This window comes from Watersipora subatra, chromosome 6 (genome assembly GCF_963576615.1).
Source record: "Watersipora subatra chromosome 6, tzWatSuba1.1, whole genome shotgun sequence".
In the NCBI taxonomy this organism is placed as follows: Eukaryota; Metazoa; Bryozoa; class Gymnolaemata; order Cheilostomatida; family Watersiporidae; genus Watersipora; species Watersipora subatra.
The window spans coordinates 45,719,047-45,742,360 of record NC_088713.1 but is presented as its reverse complement, the minus strand read 5'-3'; the positions used below and the strand labels follow the sequence as shown (position 1 = coordinate 45,742,360).

The following is a 23,314-nucleotide window of genomic DNA, read 5'->3' as shown; positions in this document are numbered from 1 at the left end:
CATGACGGCGATTTTATGGTTATAGCGTGGAACTGAGCAGAGACAGCATTTATCGAGAAGCCGCCCTGAGCCTCACATAAGTTTTAAAAACTTGGATTTAGCCGCGGCCTAAGACCTTGAACCAGAAGTCGCGCCCAACGACAAGCCGCGCATAAGGACTTGAGCATAAGGACTTAAGGTATGTGTGAGAATATACAGAAAGATAATAAATGCCATGATGACGACATCTACTCCAACTTTCGCCAAACGTGATCAAAAGTCAATACAGTTAATGAGAGCTCAGATATGCTCATAGAGCAAACTAGCCACAGATCAATCTATGCTTGAGAATAAGTTCAGATATCACAGACATCGACTCAGATAAGAAGTTACCCATACAACACCGCAGTTGTTAAAGGTTAACAAAAGCCTAACAATGACAGGAAAGCTCTAGCAGATACTAAAACTTACACGGTCGTCTCCCCTCGTGTGCTGATGTGTTGTCAAAAGAGTTGGAGTGGCTAACTGAACCACGCTTGACCGAGCCTGGGTAAACAAACTTAAAGTGTAGCGGTGAAGGCTAAATGCAGGCGGGGTGAATAAAAAGCAAAATAAATGGAAATTTATGCATAGCGGGTTAAAAGTGATAAAAACCTTCTTGTAAAGATTAATGAAAAGATCAATACAAAACAAAAATATATCATATATATCATATCCCTTACTTTTCGGGGTGAATCAGGAATGGCGACCTCCTCGAAAAGTGGAAATAATAAAACTAACAAAGCCATATCTAATAGAGTCACTTTTTCATTATATGTAAACTATTATTCATTATTTTTATTATTTGTAAACATTTTCCTCAATTTCTCAAGTTCATGAGACAATTATGGGGGTCGATGGTACTTAAGAGGCATGAAGAGTGTCACAAGCTCTGTACTTTAAAAAGACAACAAGAAAAATAGCAAACACAGGAGACAGCTATCACAATGATGTTCACGGAAAGATGTAATTAGAACAGTGTGTGAGAGATTTGACTTTGGTTTTTTAATCTGTTCAAATTTTTTACCCCGTAAAGTACAGAAGCCACGAAACCAAAACAGTGAAGATGAGAGGGTTTACTGTATTCTGCATGGGTAATGCTCTGAAAATCTACTTGTTTATTCAGGGCAAAAAGGAGCGAAGATGCAAGGTAAGATATAAGGCATTTGGTAAATATGCTGGAGTTAGTAAGAGATCCAAACCTCTAGTGTTGAAGGGGATACGGAGAGTCGTTGTCAACTCAGGAAAGCTGTCGTGCAATGTGTGCGTCTGATAGTACTTGATTAAATCCTAAAATGGGACAGATAACGGCTTTTCTTAACATACAAGCTCTTTAGAGCAGTTAGCTTGCCTAACCGCTGGTTAACATTTATGTCAACATAAATGTTGACATTTTGTTGTCAACATTTTGACATGTTGACACATGTATGTTAATATAAATGTTAATAAATATGTTAACATATAAGTAAAATTTATATTAACATACATGTTAACATTTATGTTATCATATATGTTAACCCATACATTCAAAAATATGTTTAAATAGGGATTAACATCTTTAGATCAGTATTCTTGCCTAAAATATGTTAACACTCATGTTAACACATATTTTAACATATATGTTAACCAATACACTCACAAATATGTTAATATATGGATTAACATGTTCAGGTCAGTATTCTTGCTTAAAGGCTGGTTAACATGCATTTTATCATCAGGTTAACATGCATGTTAACCTGATGATAACAATCCAAAATAGAGAATCATGATGATTAGCGGTTCTATAGGCACACAAAGACACATTGTTCCCACTATTTCATGATAGCTCGTGTAGACTCACTGGTATTGAATTGAAGCCTTTAAAGTCTGCTATGGAGAATACATCTTTGGTCTTTGTAATCTTTATATGCTTGGCAGCTTCTCCATAGCTGTAAATGGAGAATGACTGTGTAACTACATAGCAACAATAGAAATAACCCTGGGTAACCCAAACAGGATGTCTAACAGGTCCATAGCAATGAATAAAAGGCCATGGTGGCGAATACAAATCCATAGTGATAAGTAAAACAAGTCCGTGGCGACGATTACAACAAGTCCATAGTGACGAGTACATATTCATAGCAATGAATACAACAAACTATAGCCGAAAGAATAAAACTACATAATTAGTACAAAAGAATTGATCACACGGTGAGCAAATATGCATGCACAGTAAGCTAACGTTACTGAAACTAAAGTTACAACTTACGCAATTCCAATAGCATGAGTTCCAGGATTATCTTTACTTTCCCTGACAAGAAATACCCCATCTTCGGCATCTGCGAGCATTGCTGAAGCCTCCTTTTTGTTGTACATTCCAACATACCTACAGACCATGATATACATGAACTCTACATACCTACAGACCATGATATACATGAACTATACATACCTACAGACCATGATATACAAGAACTATACATACCTACAGACCATTATATACATGAACTATACATACATACATACATACATACATACATACATACATACATACATACATACATACATACATACATACATACATACATACATACATACATACATACATACAGACCATGATATACATGAACTATACATACCTACAAACCATTAGTAGTATAGTCTCTGGCTTGAATTATGATAAACTAGTAATGCTACTATGCTATAGTACTACTACACTTGCCAGTCCCGTGCACTGTGAGAGACTGTCATGAATAATCAGTACATGCATAACTATCTTGTGAATTGGTAAAGCGACAGGTTTGTGCAGTTGAATCGCACTTGCTTTTGAATCTGACACCGCGGATTCGATCACTGTGTGGGGAATCTTTATTTCCTAACACTTTTAGCATGGCTCCAGAAAGACGGAGACTGCCCTTATTATAATAACTGCCCTTATTATAGTAAAGATTATGTCTTTACTATAATAATAATTATAAATAATATTATGAATTTATTATAAATTTATATTATTACGAATTTATTATAATTTTGAAAACAAACTAAAACGAATATTCTTAATAATTTTATACAATAATTTCTTTATTATTCAAGTTAGCAAAACAATGCTTCAATAAACAAACAATTACTAAAGTATCCTGGGCTGGTCAGAAAACATTCTGTAAAGCAAGCATTAAACTGCAGAGTGGTTCACAGCAAAGAATGCTACCATGCTACCATTTGTCTAACTGAAGCAAAACTAATCACAGTTAACAAAAGCTAAAAGGCAAGTACTGAGCCTTTTAAATATACACCAACAGTACTTTCCATGAAAGTAAGTAACCTACATGCATACATCAAATATACACTAACAGTACTTTCCATGAAATTAACGGCATACGTACATCAAAGATAAGCTGACAGTAGTTTCCATGACAGTAAGTACATATGTACATCAAATATATACTAACAGTATTTTCTATGGAGGTAAGTACATAAGTACATCAAAGAAAGTCTGACAGTATCTTCTAGAAAGTATGTTATATATTGTGACTCACCAAGGATAAATGGATAGATTTGTATCAGGAGTATTGACATAGTCCGAGCCCGCCTACAAAGTACATAAAGATGTGTGTCCTTGGACTGATAATTACAATAAACTTCCTATTATCTTGTTCACCTGACTTGTAAATACGAATATCTGTTAATGCTTGATGTTCGACAATTTTTCTCTCAGTCGTCTGATAAGTATTTACTACTAAATGATAGCTAACCATAAAAATAAGTGGTAATATTTACACATTGAAAATAATATATAGTAACAGCCTTGACCTTGATTACTGACATCGATCGTTTATGTTATCACGCATTCAATTTCATCATCAAAATATTTCTAGTTCTCTGCATTCTTTAAGATATTTTTTAGGGAAAATTTTACTGTTTGCAAAATCGCACTAAAATTCTTTCAAAAATAGCCTCAGTTTGGCTCATATACGATCAACACTGAGGCTATCTTATGCAATATTGTTACGAGAGATGGAATGAAAACCGGGTAGACACTACATCACATTAATTCATTCTTAGTATCAGATGAGAAATGAATAGTTGCTGATCATGGATAAAGCATCATAAATTCGTTGGTCATTACATTACATTAATGTCAATTATTATTCATGAAAATAACGATAGGGTGACAAGACCTACTCTGAAATACATTCAAAGGGCTATAAACAGAAAGTTATGTTAATAGTCAAAGTCAAACAGCAAACCACTACTAATAACCGTATATCCACTATATCACTATAACACTATATCTACTATTGTCCACTCAAGGTAACAAAACCATTCCATTTGTGTAAATCAGGAGTTGTCCAGCTCGAAATGGAAGTTATGCAAAACAGTGGGTGCTATAAGACTCTTGCAGTCCTGGGCTATGCTGACCACTATGGCAATTAAAAAATTACAACACATACAGTAATACCTCACTACTTTGCGGCTCACCTTTCGCGGTTTCAGCACTTTACGGTTAAAAATGATCATTGAAAAATTAAAACAAAATTAATTATAAACTTCAACAAAATTAAAATAAATATACATACATAAAAAACATTTATAAACATGTGACCTCCTTCTCACGAAAAAACCAAATAATCACAAGTACGAATAGACAGGCCAGATGAAGTCCAAACCGGCTTAAAATACCGCAACTGAAGTTGAAATATAAACAGAGAGTCAACCGATATATCTTCAATGTACTCATTTATTATACTTATAAGAATTTGGCTGATACATATACATGAAAATTAGTTTCTATTTCGTGGATTTTCACTCATCACAGGGAACGACGATCCCCATCAATCGTGAAAAGTGAAAGACTACTCTATAGCATGCTAATTGAGCCAATTTCATAGCTCAGTACATATACTTTGCAATACAGTGATCCTCGTGTATTGCGGGAGTTGCGTTCCCAAAAAAACACGCAATAAGCGAAATCTGTGAATTAGTCAGCGTTATTTTTTATTATTTCACACAATATTGTACTATAGAATGAGACCAAAAAGCAAAACCTGTGCTTAGGTCCAAAATTTGTTTAAAAACAATTTTAATATTGGTAACTAATATTGCTGCTGTCGTCCTTATATTATTTTCCTTCTTCATAGAACGAACCGAAGATTTAATTTATTTCGTAATGGCGCCCTACAGCCGCATAGCTTTTACCTTCCTTTAGCATGTCCATAAGTGTAACTTTTTATGCAATAGTTAGCATCTTCCTCGGCCTCTTAGGCGTGTCCGGAGGCCTCTTTGTCGGTGCAGAACGTTTCTTTGACATTGTGGGTTTTGTCACGAAGAAAATTTGCAAACATAAATTTGGCAGAATGTGAGGAAACGAAAACTGCTGACGAGTGACAAAACAATACAGAACAGCATCAATGTTTTACTTCTAGACAACATTAACGCCCCTGAGCCAATCAGGATTCAGATCACAATGCACTGTAAAAAAAATCCGCGAAGCAGCGAAAGATGACGAGCGAGAGATCACTGTACGTGTCAAACATTAACACAATAGAACTTGCATAGAATGTAAACATATATTCACCTATGAAATGCCTAAATTTCTCAGGTCCGCCAACTGAACATGCGAAGCACAAGTTATACTTAATATTTATACATATACTAGCGAAACGCCCGGCGTTGCACGATATTATAAACCAGCTTATAAACCGTGACAGGTTGTGTAGTTGCCTGCCACTTGCCATTAGCCTGGCACATTGCCAATGGCCATTGCCAATTTGAGAAAGTTGGCTACTTACTAATAAGAGCCATGAGAGCAAGCTTTGATGACTTGCGTAACGCATAGCGCTATGTGCATTTTCACCCAGATATCGACTCATATCGTCCAATGAATGCATCAATCTGGTGTAGCTTAATGGTTTAGCATTTGGTCTGGAGAATGGGAGGTCCCGAGACTAAATCTTCTGTGATTTGGATTCCTCATTCCAACATTTTAATAGCTATAGCTGGACAAACCGAATCACACACGCACAACCTATGAGATTTATATAGATATAAATATGAAATACATATTTGTTGTGTATAGTTATACAGAAACGTAAAATATATATTTGGTATTTGGTGGATATATCTATACAAATCTAAACACCGTACTTTTCGGAATATAAACCGCACCCCTATATAAGCCGCATCTGCTTTATTTTCCAAAAACGATAATAAAACAATACATAAGCCGCACCTTTGTATAGGCCGCAGAAGTCAGGACAGTGCTTTTTAACACGGCAGCAACTTTCCGGTTTACAACAGAACAGTGCTTAACGGCACTGTTTCGTATTAACTGACGCTTTTAACCTAGTGCCTAACGGAACAGTACCGTTAGGCATTGTTTTGTATTTTCTTTCACCGCTAGAGGCGCACTAACCGGAGATTCTGGTTAATGCGCCCTAGCGGTGAAAGAAAAAGCCACAGAATAGCTGCACCCTTATATAAGCCGCATGGTTCAAATCATCAGAAAAAAGTAACGGCTAATAGTCCGACAAGTACGGTACTTGTTTTTTTTAAACTTTTCGCTAAACCCTGTGTATTGTTACACCGATTAAAAACTAACCATGAAAAATTGGAAATCGCAAAGAATTTGATCTCGGAACCTCCAGCTCACAAGACGACAAGCTAACCGATTAAGCTACACTGGATACAATGGAGTCATATGGCAGATAGTCATTATCTGGATTAAAATACACATAGCGACTCTATGATGTGCACGACGTCACCAAAGATTGTCCCAAGGCTCTTATTACCATGTTTAGCACTACATATACTAACTTGCTCTAACTAGCCAACGGCAACTACATTACCCTAGGTCACTAGACACTTATATATCGCTAGTATTTAGTTTCGTGAGTAGCATACAGTAAAATTTCACTGCAACTTAATTTCGCAGCTCTGATGAGTGCGAAATTATAGTGATGTGAAAATAAATGCAGTGGAACAAACATAATTAGATTCCTCAGGTTCAGTTCACCGATAAGAAAAAATTCAATTTAGGAATAGTTTGTAATTGTGAACCGGAGGTAGAATGGTGTGGGCGAGGTCGATAATGCAATTTGATCGCTTGCTGCCATTTGTTTTTTGGACTATCAATGAACGAAGCTATTTAATTTCGCGTTTTCGCTCGTTTGTTATGATAGTTTAGTTTCGCTCATGAAATTTCCGCGAGAGGATGACTCCACGAAAGTTAGATGAGGCGAATACATAAGTGTCCTAGAGTACCTACTACTGCGTTTTTAATACCCGTGCAGTGCTGGGCATTCGGCTAGTTTATATATAATTATAATATAAATAATTGGTGTGTATATTTTTATATAATTATAAAACATATATTTAAGGGGTATACTTATATATTTGTATAATTTATTTATTTACATTTATATATATGAAATATATATTTAAATATAAATATAAAATATATAATTAATGTGTATACATATATTTTATATAATTATAAACTAGAAATTTGAAGGGTATATTTATATACAAATATATATTTATATAAAAATATATATTTATATATAAATATATATCTATATATAAATATATATTTATATATAAATATATATTTATATATAAATATATATTTATATATAAATATATATTTATATATAAAGATATATAATTGGTGTGTATATTTATATAAATCTCAAAGTTTGCCTGTTGTATGTCATTCGTCTGTCCAGTTATAGCAATAAAGCATTAGCAATGAAAAACCTGCATCGTACTGGATTTGAACTCGCAATATTCAAATCGCAAGTGTAATAACAATAGCGTGTAAAAAAGGATAAGCTGTTCATATCATTCCCATCACTCTTACTGTATACTGTATATCCTTTTCGCAATTGCACACGCATAATTATTACTTGTACAGTGCATCCTGGGGTCACGATGCTTTTGCTAGAAAATTTTTTTGCCTTAGTATATGGAACATGTTTTTCTGTCCTTCCTATATGAGAACAATTTTATTTTTTGACTTTTTTCCGCCATACAATATCAACAAGAAGTTCTCATGGAAATTAAAATTTGGCAGTCAGTGTACTAATTACGATCAAATAACAAAAATGCCGATATGCTACTTACCGAAATCTCTCCCACAACGCCTGAAGGAGATATACGATGCTCACTAGCTCAGTTCAGGCTTATTCAATATAATTTATAATAAAAATGAAATTGAAACGAGATAAGTAGTAAAATGTTAAGCCTATGACAAAGTTGAAGTTTAGTCTAGTAAAATACATACTAAAACTTAGCTTCGACCCCTTTGCCGAAAAAAGGTCTCCCAAAACATCCGAAAGTCATGTAATTTTCTGTTGACAGTTCAATAACAGTTCTGAAATTTATTGAATGGTTTTGAATGCGATGCTATCCATTGAAGTAAGTTACTTTGATTGGAGTGTTTCACAAACCCTTGTTCAGACATAGTTCAATAATTGCCCTTCATCACTGAACTCTAGCACTTTTCCATGAGTGCAGTTTGGACTGTGGTCGAAGGACTCTAATCTTCGTACGTTTATATTCGTAATACTTGTTAGATTCTGCTACTAAAATCTTTTACAAATTACTTCCACCTTGCTCAAGAGGAAGAAAGAAGTAATAACATTATTCTAACGGTGGAGTATCAGCAGGTGGTGTGAAGTTGGGCCCCGAGTGAGAGGAAAAATTATAGAGTGATGGAGGCTTGTCAGCAGTTAAGTCAGTAACATTTTTCGAACTTTTAAAAAGCCTATGCGATTAAATATGTTTTATTTTCTGATCTCTCAGTAGTAACAACCGGTACAGTGCACCCTCGAGATACGATGTTAATCCGCTCCAAGGCTGGCATCGTATGGCGAAAAAATCGTATGTCCGGGTATAGAAACCATTGTAATTATACAATGAAGAAAAAAGAAGGTAAAAATCGTCCAAAATTTTATAAAAGTGCTGTACATTATGAAAATTAGTAACAAAATAGTATGTTAACTTTAGTAACTGTATTACCTACAGTTGGTCGTCGTATGTTTATTCGTAGGTTTGATTGTCCGGCTGCAGATCTTAAAATCTTGGAATAAAGATTTCGTATGGAAGATTTGAACTCAAACCCTGCCGCACACCAGTCCGACACCCTACCCACTAAACTACAGAGCTTGAGTTCCTAGCTTGCCAATACAAGTCATTATATCAGAGCAATACCCAAAGGCTTTACGTACGACACGGGTCATTGCATAACGTCACGAGAAGCTGTCCGCTCATATTATTAAACGTACTGGCTAATAGCGCGCAGGCTAATAGCGAGCAACTTTCACTACTTCTCATTGTTTATATGACAAAACACTTTTCTCATGATATGTTGTTTGAATATTAGAATGGCGAGTGTTGTTATATGTTGAAAACAAATGAATTGTCTGTCCAAACTTTTTTATTACCCAGGCAACGCCGGGTAGAACAGCTAGTGTTAAATAAAAAGAAACTTTCTGTGCAAAACTATTTTGTCACCCCGGCATTCACCTAGTCTATATATAAACATAAAATATATATTTGTAAAAGGAAAACTTACGCTGATGACGCTGCCTGTGCCACTGCTCATGCTGCCGAAGCTAAGGTTGCCGCTGATGCCGCTGTCTCGGAAAGTAAACCTTGATCCAACAGAAGTTCTTGACTGAGTTGACAGAGTTGACTGAAAAAAAGAACAACAATTTACATTCAGAAATGGGATTGGATAAGAAGGCACTGAGTTATCACCTACTCTCTGAAGTTACTGAGTGATTGCCTACTCTCTGAAGTTACTGAGTTATTACTCACTCTCTGAAGTTACTGAGTGACTGCCTACTCTCTGAAGTTACTGAGTTATTACTGACTCTCTGTAGTTACTGAGTTACTACTGACTCTCTGTAGTTACTGAGTTACTACTAACTCTCTGAAGTTACTGAGTTATTACTGAATCTCTGTAGTTACTGAGTGAATGCCTACTCTCTGAAGTTACTGAGTTATTACTCACTCTCTGTAGTTACTGAGTTACTACTAACTCTCTGAAGTTACTGAGTTATTACTCACTCTCTGTAGTTACTGAGTTATTACTCACTCGCTGAAGTTACTGAGTGACTGCCTACTCTCTGTAGTTACTGAGTTACTACCAACTCTCTGAAGTTACTGAGTTATTACTCACTCTCTGAAGTTACCGAGTTACTACTAACTCTCTGAAGTTACTGAGTTACTACTAACTCTCTGAAGTTACTGAGTTATTACTCACTCGCTGAAGTTACTGAGTGACTGCCTACTCTCTGACGTTACTGAGTGACTGCCTACTCTCTGTAGTTACTGAGTTACTACTAACTCTCTGTAGTTACTGAGTTACTACCAACTCTCTGAAGTTACTGAGTTATTACTCACTCTCCGAAGTTACTGAGTTACTACTAACTCTCTGAAAGTAGAAGTGACTACCAACTCTCTCAAAGGACTGAGTATAATGTGTAGAACAGTCCAAAGCAAGTAAATCGCTTGTTTATGTAAATGTCTTAAACAAATTTTTCATATTATATTTAGTTTTGTTTGCAATTCCAAATTGCAAAAGTTATGGATGTAAATAACATCAATTGTGGCTGATGTAGGATGTGAAGTGTAAGAAGTAATTTTCTTACATTTTAAAAATTGAAGATTTAAATGATAAAATTAACGATTAGCTCAGTAAAATACATAGTATAAATTGGCTTTAAAGGTTGACTTGCAGCAAAATTCACATTACAGTTATTTGGTATCAAAAGATTCACCATGCCTTACTCTGCTATGTTGTAGGTGCAAAATATGTGGAAACAAGATTACAAGCTCCTAAAAGCTCAAAAAAGAACATTAAATTGAAATTGTAAATTCAAGCTATACTCATTCAACGTTTATGTTATACGCCTGCCTCGCAAGCAAGAACTCCCTATGGTATGTACTGCTCATAGTGCATTGTTACATTTTATTGCAGATAATACCCAGTAAATACACTAAAGTTACTCTAGGTAACTATCGTTACTAAGGTTACGATATTATTTTGTTACTAATTTTCAATATGTACAGGGGATATATGAAATTTTGATGACTTTTACCAGGGGTTGTTTGCATTAAATATTTACTATGGGTTTCTATAGTCCTCTATATGAAATTTTTGCCTTACCGATGCAAACACTGCAACAAATTAAAACTGTATAGCGAGGGTCCACTGTAATTCACACTGGTTTATTGTTCATATTTACTTCCTGTCCCGTTCATTTTACTCACTTTCTTGAATCACTTTTTATGTTCAAGATAATTTCTAAAATTAAAATTTATTCCAGACGTGGAAATTTTGGATTGGTCACATAGCATGGTGTCCTTCCTGTCTGTGCATTAAAACTGGTGAACTGTACAAAGTCTTTGCTACAGTGTGCATACTTGTGTGCATACTTGCTACAGTGTGCATACTTGTGTGCATACTTGCTACAGTGTGCATACTTGTGTGCATACTTGCTACAGTGTGCGCATCCACAAGTATCTTAGTTGCATGACAGCTGTATGACAGGCGTTCTGTCTTTGTATACGTGTAAAAACAATGAAGATGCAATTCATCTGCATGCCTGTATACTTTATTTTTGCAAAGAGCTGCAATTATGAAGTGCGCGTACAGAGCAAACTCAAGATGTGAACTGCCTGTTCCTAACAAAACCAAGCTGTTCATATAGTAAGCATATCAAGCAGATTTCATAAACGTTAGGCTTGTTTTTATGAGACATCATATAGCTCATTATCGAGCTCATTTCGAGCCTTATACTGTACTAGCTGTGCTACCCGGCGTTGCCCGAGTAATAAAAAATTCTTTGGACAGAAAATTGATTTGTATTTAACATATAATAAAATTTATCATTCTAACTTATAAATTAAAAAAATAAAACAACTATAAAAAGGTTTGGATGTAAATGTGAAATAATTAGCAAGTAATGGCTAAATTAGGCCAGTTTTGCTATGATTACAATAAAAGATGATTCGGTAATGATACAATTAATACGACCTGAGTAAACAAAATAAAAACCTTGAATATGTTGAAATAATAATAACAATTCGTTGCATAGAATCATGTGTATAAAAAAAGTTACTGTTGCAGCAGAAGCTATCCATCAAAACTTTGAATACGACGATACTCTTACCCCTCAATACGGGTACAAATGTAAAAATGAGATATCGTACAGTCTTTGTCTGACCGAATGGAGATGAAATGTCGAGGCTCTTCCCATGAAGATAATACAATTATTCGCATAAGAAGAACTAGCCTTGACCCCGGATATGGTAATTGAACCTTACGAAAAACCGAAAAAAGAAGTTCAAGAAAACACGAAAAAGCATCGTGTTTCATAGAGTTGATTGAATTCATAGTTTCAAATAATACGTCATTTAGCGTGTGGATACGCTATACCGCATATAATAGGGGATAACGCTGAACTCGCCATGGTGAGCAACGTACATCTCTTAATAACTGATATAATCAGTGTACAACTTGCCAAACTTTCATTCCGAAAGAAATTATTGTTGATATCAATCGGCAAAAAAAATCCGCTCCAATGAAAAAATAACAAAAAGCATTGTTTCCTATATTTAGGATAAGACTATTTCATAATAGGGGCACTCCATGGGCGCAATGCTAAAATAATACGTCATTTAGCATGTGCATACACCATATAATAACCTCTTTGATCATTATGCCATATCTAACTCAGTGTTAGAGCGCGTGGATTGAAATCTTGCGGTTGGTTATAATCTCTGTAAGTTCTAACCCATCATAATGCGGAACTTTAAATTCCAAGAATTTAGTAGTTATAGCTGAGCAAACAAGACAACGAGTACACATACAGACAAACTTTGAGATACATATACATATATACATGTAGATAGATGACTTGAAATAAAAAAATAAAATGTATCTGGTGTGATCATCAGCTGCTTTCAATGTTGCCACCATGATGCGTATATATTAGAGCTGCACAACGATTATAAAAATTGATCGCGATTAATAACTGGTCTGAACCAGTCAATCTTCGATTAATCTTAGAACTAATCTAGCAAAAACCTGCATATTCAAAAACAAATAATACAGCTACATATAAATTAATTATATTTTAAACAATTGTTAGCAGGATTACCTGTTATGTACAATGTACATAAGTTACAATGTAATAATTATTATAGATATGAATACAGTCTATGAAAGTCTATAATTAAGTCAGCCAAGAGTTGAGGCAGCACAGTTTATTCACATTATCTGAATAAAGAGATGCCCTCTTCCTACATACAATATTGCCAGCTTTAGAGAATAGCTGCTCACAGGGGACAGCAATGCCGGTAGTCAGTCGTATTAGTTATTGTCTGCGACAGCTGGTGATGATTTCTGCGCAGTAGGATGAGAATTAGTTAAAATATATCTTAATGATGATGTGCCGTGGTGGTAAGCAAATTCTTTCTGGCATATACCGCACTTCGCTTTCTTGTTTACGCTTCCAACAACCTACAGAAATGCGCTACCTTGGGTGGAAGACATATTTCTGCTTTCATGTTCCAATAAAGTGTCAATCTTATATTACTAATATTCTGAAGCTGAAATATGATTGTGATTTTTTTGAAAAATGAAAATACATGTATAATTTACTTAAGGAAGTTTTTAAAAATAAACAAAAATAAACTGTAAGATATTAAATAATACTGAAATCACTTTTGTTGCTATTACCTAAAAACATGTTCAAACAACTAACAACATGGCCGCTTACAGCTAGATCGGCACGGCGCTTGTGCATTGTATTGTATAAACAAGTTTAATGTTAGCGACTCACTGTGTTTTCATAGTTGAGTGCAAAATCATTGTAGTTTAATTTATTGGTAAGAAAGTGTTGCTTGTCATAATATTTGTTAGTAAATTAAATGGTAGTAACCTGCTACGTTAGTATAACATAACGTATGGTACTAAAGAGTACAAAGGAAAGGAACCACATCATGACCACCACCTCGGTTGTATTTTATTTAAGATTAATTGGCTCAACTCAGTTAATCGTTTATTTGTATTAGTTGCGCTAATCGTTTAATTAACGCGATCATTGTGCAGCTCTAGTATATATATATACCCAGCTGTTTCCTGATTTTGACAGTAAAAAGCAATAATTAAACTAAGGAAGTATGCCCATCATTAACTCTTCCACATAAAATCGTTGAATTCCTGTGGAAAAAACTTTTGCTGATGTACACTTGGTATTTTTGATGTAATTTCTAGCGTTTCTATCATAAGGCTTCAATCTAAAGTATTTTGGAATCTGCAAAAATTTTGCACAAGAATTAATGCATTTGAAAATCAAATGCATTGATATTTTCCTTGATACTCTGCTACATACACTTTACACGCAATGATACTTTGTTTAGCCCCTCCGCAGGCAAGTTTTTTGGGCTATTTGAGACACCATTTGAGGCATATTAATTTTTCACAAATCGATTAAAAAAAATCCTTCGTACACTCTTACTTATGATATAGTATCCGTCCTTATGTTTTCATGATACAGGTAAATACAAATATACATGTTTCAAGTCAATTCTTCATATAACTGCTTCTCTAGCTATGGTACTTTTGGAAGCATTTGCCCTTGCAGAGGCCTACACCGCTGTCTTGACACCATGTGCTTATTCTTGTTCCTCTAAGGCCTTGTCTTTGCCTATAGCCTTTGGAGGACGCCATGACAGTAAAAGATTAGTTGTTGCACTCTGGGAAAACATTCAGAAAGCAAAAACAAAATCAGAAACAGGCTACAGAAAAAATTTCCAATTTCATTCGAAAACGTTTTTATTTCGGACTTTTCGTTCGTTTAGGTTTTTTCTTTCAAAACGACTCATCTTTGGGTTGTTAACAGAGACCAATCTACTGGAGCTTACTATCGGTCGTCAAATTAAATGAAAAAGTTAATAAAAAATCAGTTTATCAAAAGGGTTTGTGTGGCGACATAATAGTCGCTCTGCCCATCAGCCTCAGTATCGCTAAACGACAATAATGTCGCCATGCCTGCAAAAGGGTAAATACTTTGTTCTAGTTTGGTGAAGAAAAATGATCTCGTTTCCGCATATTGCCCAAAACGCAGACCCCATTCACTAATGTAAAAATATAGTTATCAGAAATATCCTAGCTCCGTTGTTTAAGCATTTCACTGGCAGAAACCCATTTAGATGTCTGTTTACAATTTTTCTTTTCACCAACCCTGAACAAAAAAAGGAAACTACAATATTATGCTGAGAATTATCAGTGAAAACAAAACTAACTGGCTCATTTTTTGTCAAAATGATAACCCAGTGCTCTAAATTTATTGTGGCAAAGCTTTTGGTTAATCCGTTGCCTCTTTACCTCCGAGATCCGTGATCGTGTTTTTGTATAGGAACTAAGGTGAGCCATTAAAAAGGATCACTGTAGTGAAAGAGTTGAGAACATAGACCTATTAACTATAACAAGTATTAACTATTAATGATATTAAGTATAGGTAATAGGTCTATGCTTGAAAAGGAAAACAAGAATAGTGGATCTTGACCTGCAATACTAAGTCCAGGATATGACTACCAAGTGGAAGAACGGTTAAGTAACTCACACTTCGGGTTTTTTCCACATAACTTGCTGGAAAGAAGCCTTGGTTTCCATTTTTACTCCCATAATACCAGTCACGATCATGCATTTGATCAGTGTGTATATCTATGGATTCACCTGAAACAAGAGGAGAGGTTTCCACAGACATCAACAAGGTTAACTGAGGAGGATAACAGGTGAAGTTCAAAACACCAAATTATCTATTTGAAGGAGTTCTCGTTTACATTTTGCTAACATTTTTGTCATAGGTGGTCCCACGACCAGACATGGTCACACGACCAGACATGGTCACACGACTAGACATGGTCACACGACCAGACATGGTCACACGACCAGACATGGTCACACGACCAGACATGGTCACACGACCAGACATGGTCACACCACCAGACATAGTCACACGACCAGACATGGTCACACGACCAGATATGGTCACACGACCAGATATGGTCACACGACCAGATATGGTCACACGACCTGACACAGCCAGACCAGACAGCATGTACTACTTTAAATTGGAGGTTGTTGCTAACATGTCAACCTTGTTATTTGAAATTATGAGTCAATAGATAAATGCTTTATTAGTGGGACTGTCTTTAATTACTAAACTGATCAGGGCAGTTAGGGTTTTAGGATGATTGTCTCCTAGAGACTGAGATTCTATATTCTAGGCGTTACTAGCATTTAAGATGAACTAATACAAGACTTTTGTAGATTTTATCAGAAAGTACCGGCATTTGTCATGTTTTAATTTACAAGATGTCTGAGCGTTTTGCTCGCGATCAAGTTTTATCGATTTTAATCTTGAAACATCCTGGCGGTCAGATCATCTCAAAAATAAGAAACAATCACAAATGATAGAAAAATACCAATACTTTCTGATAAAATGTACTAAAATTTTTGTGTTAGTTCATATTTGAGAGGCTGGTTTAGAGGAACCGGACAGTATTTTGAAAGCAGCTATTTTTGGCCTGACGGAAGGCGTGGACCATATACACGTGAAGTTTGGATGAAATCGGCCGAGTGTGGAAATGCATAGCGTTCACGCAGACCAACAGACACACACAATCATAGCGTGATTTATTAACATAAATTCAAATTCGAGAAGTTATTTTTGCATTTTAGGGGCTTTTTAAAGTATTTTTCTGATCAAATCATTTCCTTTTTAAGGTGTCACACCTGGTTGTGATGACCAGATGGCAGCAAACTCTGATGAGTACAAACAATGACATAAGGTATTTATTATAACTAATATTAAAACTATAGCCAACATTGTAAAATTTGAACAAACATTTAGGAATTGTCCATACTCTAAATATTAAAAATGAGATTAGAATTTTGTCATGAGCGTTATGGTAGAACAAACTCAAAAGGTCATTTACAAATGACGATGATGCGAATAATGCGAATATATAATGCGATATATGCGAATAACATAAAAACTGGCTACCAAACGATGACCTTGTAAATATCTACTTTTCAGAGATGCTTTTCAAAAGTGAACTAACCTTTGTTGAATGACAGCGTAGGTTTATCTTGAGGATGGGGTGGAAGACCGTGATATGCGTGCTTTGTGACATACCTTTGCCTTCTGTGGCCTGCAAGCGGATAAGATGCCATATTAACACATTCATGTATTGTTTGCAACCTTAGCTTTGGAATTATTCCAACAAACAGTATTTTAAAATCAGTTCAACGTCATATTATGCAGCCTGTGACAAATTATGTGACAAATCAACATGAGTGCAGACCTTTTTGTATCACAGAACAAAGTAACTACAGGTCAAGGTTAATTGTTTAAAGGTTTTTTAAGATTCAGAAAAAAACAAAAAATTAAATGCTACAGTGGTAACTCAGTGCTCAATCCATTCAAATCTGGTAGTCAAGCACCGATTTGTTTGAATACCAAACCCCATTTTCCCATAATAAACAACAGAACGTATTTTAATCTGTCGTTACCCATAGAAAATACCAAAAAATTAAAATGAAGCTGTATCTAAGCTCTGCAAACAGAATAAGAAAAATAGATGCAGCTAGGATGCTTACAAATTACCTTTCATTGTCGGACTCTACTCGGATAGTTCGCAATCCGAAAATCTGTTCCAATTAAGATACAGTTCGTACTCAAACTATTTAGTTGAACCCGTAATTGTTTGACTAAGGAGATCGAGCACTGACCTACCACTATTAAATGAATCTACATTAAAGATGCGATGACATCAAATTCTAGTACATCACCCTGTCCTAGCAATCAACATCACACCTTACGCCATACAGTGGACCCCCTACAATACAACATTTTTCGTTACGGTGTTGGCATCGTAATTATCTGATGCAAACGCCAACTGGCAAAAATCATCAAAACTTTATATACGTACTGAACATATTGAAAACTAGTATTATTGTATTAGTATTGTAGTAATTATAATTACCTATAATAACTTTGGTGAATTTAGTGGTTATAATCTGCAATAAAATGTAACATTACTATGTACAGTACTTACCGTATGGAGTATTCACCTTCGGGACAGACGTATAATATAAACTTTCAATTTAACTTAAATGAATTTAGCTTACAATACACCCTTGAAACAAATGTTTCGCGGTCACAGAAACCATGGTTAAGTCGCAAATCACAAAGTTGAGTTATCCGACTTTCAAGTTGCACCAACTGAATTTATAATATTGGTAACGATTTTTGCAACATGTGTATCTGGACCAATTAAAGAGTGATCTTTCTAAATCTGAAGTCAGTTTAGCCAATAGAAGTCTTTAACCCTTGGAAAAGCCCCCTTAAAACCGTTGCTATGCTAAACAGGAAGTACTGAAAAATGGCGTCCGATAAATATAATCGTTTCTTTTTTGCCGATTTTAAAAATATCTCTGACATTTTGGACACTTATAATGAGTACTTTGGTACTCCAGCTGATGTCAAAAGCAGTGAAAGTAAAGGGAATTACGATGATATTTTCCTAATGATTCTTACAAGATTATTACAATATTTAATTATAAGAATAATTATTCGATTTTATGAGATTTTTATCAGATTTTATTATAAGAATAATTATTCGAATATCCAAGATCGAAGTATATTGTGACCGATGGTGTGCAATATGTTACTGTTGTTATTTTTTTAAAGATTTTGTTGATGATTTGGCTGTGCCCCATATCGCGGTACTGCCAAGCCGTTTTTAACATCTGCAAAAATAAGTAATACATTTTCTTATAAATATACAGCTATTTCTATGACAACCAGCTAAAATCTGTTTAGATTTTTAAATTCAGCATAATTTTTTGGACATAAATACAGAAATCTAGATAAATACCACAACTTCTTGATATTGGTTACTATGACGTTTTGAAATGTAAACAAAATTGTGCAGCGGTTTTCGTTTCTCAAACTTCAACACCAGTTTTCTCAGATTTATGCTTTCGCACTAATGGTAAACGTGCATTCAGTTTATTGACCATAAAATCTGCTGTAATTAAGTTAGAATCAATTTTTTTTGCAAAATAACTGTGAGAATTTTCTCCTTCTGCTAATGTAGATAACTTCAAATCTTACAATCCCGACTTAACCATAGTTTCTGTGATCATGACCCTAATTGTAAATCTTATGCTAAACTTAAATCTAACTTTGTTTTCGTATTTTGTTTTTATGTGTTTGCTTTATCTGGCTTTGTTCTTGAAGCCTGGCTTTCACCTTAACTTTCAGAGACCTTTATAACACTTCTTCACATTAATCCAATAGAAAATACCGAGTGATGCCGTTCTCAAAAGTGGCATCTCGGCGTACTCAGCCACTTAGCTGCTGCATCAAGACCTATCTTGTTTCCTCATATATCAAATTTGTCTCAAATTTCAAGGGGAAAACTTACATGGCAGTTACTTTCTGTCTCAAACCTCTTGAGTACTTATTCAGTGAAATATTTTACAGAACTAAACTTTTATATCGTCATCGTCTTCATAAATCGTCTTACGAAACAAAAATGCTGAAGTGACAGGAGAGAGACAGTTTCGTATCTCTTCCAGGCGTTGTGAGAGGGACTTTGGCAAATAGCATATCAGCATGTTTGTGACTCTGACGTATGTGGCACACCGACTGCCAAGTTTGAATTTTGAGAACAATTTCTGTTGACAACGAAAGAAAAAATGTCATAACGAGGGGGCAAAAAAACATCGTGTTCCGCATCGTAAGGCGGAAAAACCATAAAACTGAGACGCCATAACCCGGAGATGCACCGTACCAGCCTTGATTTGGCGAGTATTTCATGAAAAAAAATTTAATGAAAACTGCATAATGATTAACTTTTGTGTGGACTTCTTATTCTTTTGATGCTTCTCTTGCACTTTTAATAACAGGTTTGTGTTTTTGTTTTCAATTATATACATTATATTGTTGGAAAGCTTAGAAAGCTGATGCCAGGTTGGCAGAAGAATGAATGAAGAATAAATATACTCTTGAACGAAAATAAAGAGGTTGCATAGTTTTAGAGAAATCAAACAAAAAATGTAAGTACAAAAACAAAGTGTAATAAATATAATAATCCAAATAACTATAACTATGAAGCACAACAAGTCTGCAAACAGCAAAAATGTTTTTTTTTTCACCTGTGTTGCAAAAAACAATTAGTTTTTAGCTTGCATGGTAAATGCATTGGCCAACATAAATTAGAGGATTAATCAAACCAACTTCAACCAAATACAGTCAAACATGGATAACTCGCCCTCAGATAGCTCGAACACATGGTTAACTCGAACGGTTTCTTTCGTCCGTTCCCACGTAATGATAAATTGCTTTAGATAACTCGACCTCAACTCTGTTAACTCGAACAGTTTTTTGCTCAACGGCTACCGAGACGGTGGTTATCGCTTTAGAAAATCACTTCATTCCAAGTCATAGAGGTAAACCTCAACATTTCGTAATTCATAGACGTCGTTATTACCACCGTCGGCAAAATATTTTTGTCAACGACTTTTCTAAAGGTTTGGTTAATGTTGATTTTTACCAAACATCCGCTTAGCGATGGCCCTTCGGAAGCATGGAAAAGTGAGGTGACCTTCGAATAAGCTTCAAGAAAAATCGGCAAAATTGATCTTGGTTAAAACGCTCAAAAGAAAAAGATGTATTTTCTTCTGAGCATTTGAATAACGATCAAGTTTTGCCAATTTTAATCTGAAAAACGTCCTGGCAATAACATCACCTCAAACAACAAACCAATCTCAAGTGATAGAAAAATGTCCGATATTTTTTGATAAAAAAAAGTTTTAAACTTTACATTCGAAGCATTTAATTTGAAACAAGCCATTTGAGCTTTTGATTTCTATTATAGTTTGTATATGTGCATGTATTTACTAATAAATAAATAAATGGACTTGTGACAGTGCTCTGATAACTTGAACGCTCTGATAACTCGAACACTTTCGCGCGGTCCCGTGAAGTTCGAGTTATCCATGTTTGACTGTATATTAATTATATCATCAGCTCAACCAGCCAAGTCATACTTTTCACTCAATCAGATGATGCTAATAACAAACGTTTTGGAGTCGTTCTCTCTTCTTTGAAATTTCCCAATTTTATTCAGGCATATTGACTGATTGAATTTACTTATCTTTGACTAGCACCTAGTTTGAGATTGTATTATATATTATATAATATATTATGTAATATATAATACAATCTCAAACTAGTTGCTAGTCGAAGATAAGTAAATTCAATCAACTTAATCGATAAATTCAATATAATGTATCAATATAATATATGATACATTAGATATATTTCTATAATACTTTTATATATAAAAGTATTATAGAAAACAAAATGACGAAAATAGCAGAGAATTGATAAACTCCATGTGTGCAAAGGTTAGACGATAGTTTACTAATGGACAAGCATAATACTGTTGAGATTAATAGGTGAGAATAGTGAGTGACCTTCCCATTGGGGCATCTACATGATTAGGTTCCTACAAGCATGCAGGCTGAGATATTCCCCAGCTACTAGGCATAATCATTCAAGGAGCTAGCAAAACTAATAGGGCAGTGAGCGAAGCAATGCTATAGCGAATAGGGAAAATTAATACAAGGCAAAAAGCGATGGAGACAACTTACTTGGTGTCCGCGGAGAAAGCGGACCTGGACGAACTACAAAAACACCTTCTGATGACTGAAAATCTCACATGCGTCCCATGAAACCAAAACAATCCAAAAGTATTTTACCAACACCATTTCAAAAAACCTAAAATCCTTAAGACTCGAGGAGCACTGTACCAAATGCACTTCTACAAATGAATGTTTAAGGAGTTGTGCCCACTATAAAGTTAGTGGAAGAGAAGGATCGCAATTCTATGAGAGGGGGATTACAACTCCAATAGCAACGAATTACAACCCTAGATACAGGTGTCACAACTTCATGAGAAAATGATCCAAACTCCATGAGTAAGGAATGACTATTCTTTCATAATAAAATTCCAACTCTATGATAAAAAGCCGCACTATGAGAAAAGGTTCACAAATCTATGCGGAAGGGATCACAACTCCAATAATCATTAGTACACTAATGCCAAACAAGGAATAAACCCAACATTCAGTTAGTCGATATAATATAACGTCTAGGTGACCTGAAGACCAGCAACAAAAATGAAATGGTAGAAGAGAAATTTTAAAAATGCAAAGCTATCTGTACTAACCTACTCCGTGAAAGAAAATATACAAGTATACATAATGAGTACTAACCTTGTTTAACGGCTCTGTCAATACAGTGCTTGTGTACCTTCAACTTCGTTTCTGATATGAAAAAGAAATAATACACAATATGTATATATCTTATGATTATACTTACAATATAATTATTAAATAATACATATTAAAATACTTATAATATATATATATATATATATAATGGCATGCTTCTGTCATGTAGTGACAATGCTTAGTAGTGTTCTCTAGTAGAGAAACACACCGCCAGGACTAGCAATTTAGGGTTGAAAGCTTGCTGAGAGCTTTTTGTCAGATTGGCATTAAGCAGAGCTCGAACCACCAACCCCATGGTTGACAGTCAAATATGATACCACTGTGTAATATATATTACATAATATAATTGTAAAACAATATATATTCCTATATACATCATCCATATGTAATATATTGTTATAAAAATGAAATAGTACATAATATGTATATATACAATATTTTATAACATGTATATATAAGTATTATATATATTATTGTAATATAATATATATAAATATGTTATATAATATATTACATATATATTATATAACAAATAATACATATATGTTATATATTATCATAATTACAATATAATTATATTGTATAATTATATTAATTATATAATTAATATAATATAATTATCATATATATAATATATTATTGTAATATAATATATGTTATGTATATTATGTAATATATATATATTATAATAGTATCTGTTAATAAAACTCACATTGAAAAAGAGCGAAAACAATCGACCTGGCATTGATCGCGCATTTTGTAAAACTGATTATGATATATTTCAGCAAGGATAAACTTTCTCATAAAGCAGTCTATAATCGTTGTCAAGCTCGCCCAAGTCAATGACGCACCTGAAGAATCGTCATTACGATATATAGCTGACATTCTCCTTGAGTAATTCAAATACATGTATTTATTACTGCAGACAGC

At 34.6% G+C, this 23,314-nt stretch overlaps 1 protein-coding gene across 4 annotated transcripts in view; it reads right to left on the bottom strand.

Annotated features, from left to right (window-relative positions):
- Positions 1-23,314, bottom strand: part of LOC137398947 (guanine nucleotide exchange factor VAV2-like) — a 76,486-nt gene that overhangs the window by 8,759 nt on the left and 44,413 nt on the right. For 3 of the 4 annotated variants that reach the window (XM_068085109.1, XM_068085112.1, XM_068085110.1), the window contains exons 16-25: positions 22,367-22,417; positions 21,743-21,775; positions 17,140-17,229; positions 15,636-15,748; positions 9,572-9,691; positions 3,534-3,586; positions 2,267-2,383; positions 1,859-1,946; positions 1,221-1,308; positions 451-525 (exon numbers count right to left, since the gene is read on the bottom strand). In XM_068085109.1, coding sequence (XP_067941210.1) covers positions 451-525; positions 1,221-1,308; positions 1,859-1,946; positions 2,267-2,383; positions 3,534-3,586; positions 9,572-9,691; positions 15,636-15,748; positions 17,140-17,229; positions 21,743-21,775; positions 22,367-22,417 — 828 coding nt within the window. The remainder of the gene's footprint in view (positions 1-450; positions 526-1,220; positions 1,309-1,858; positions 1,947-2,266; positions 2,384-3,533; positions 3,587-9,571; positions 9,692-15,635; positions 15,749-17,139; positions 17,230-21,742; positions 21,776-22,366; positions 22,418-23,314) is intronic. The other variant, XM_068085111.1, reaches the window with a different exon arrangement.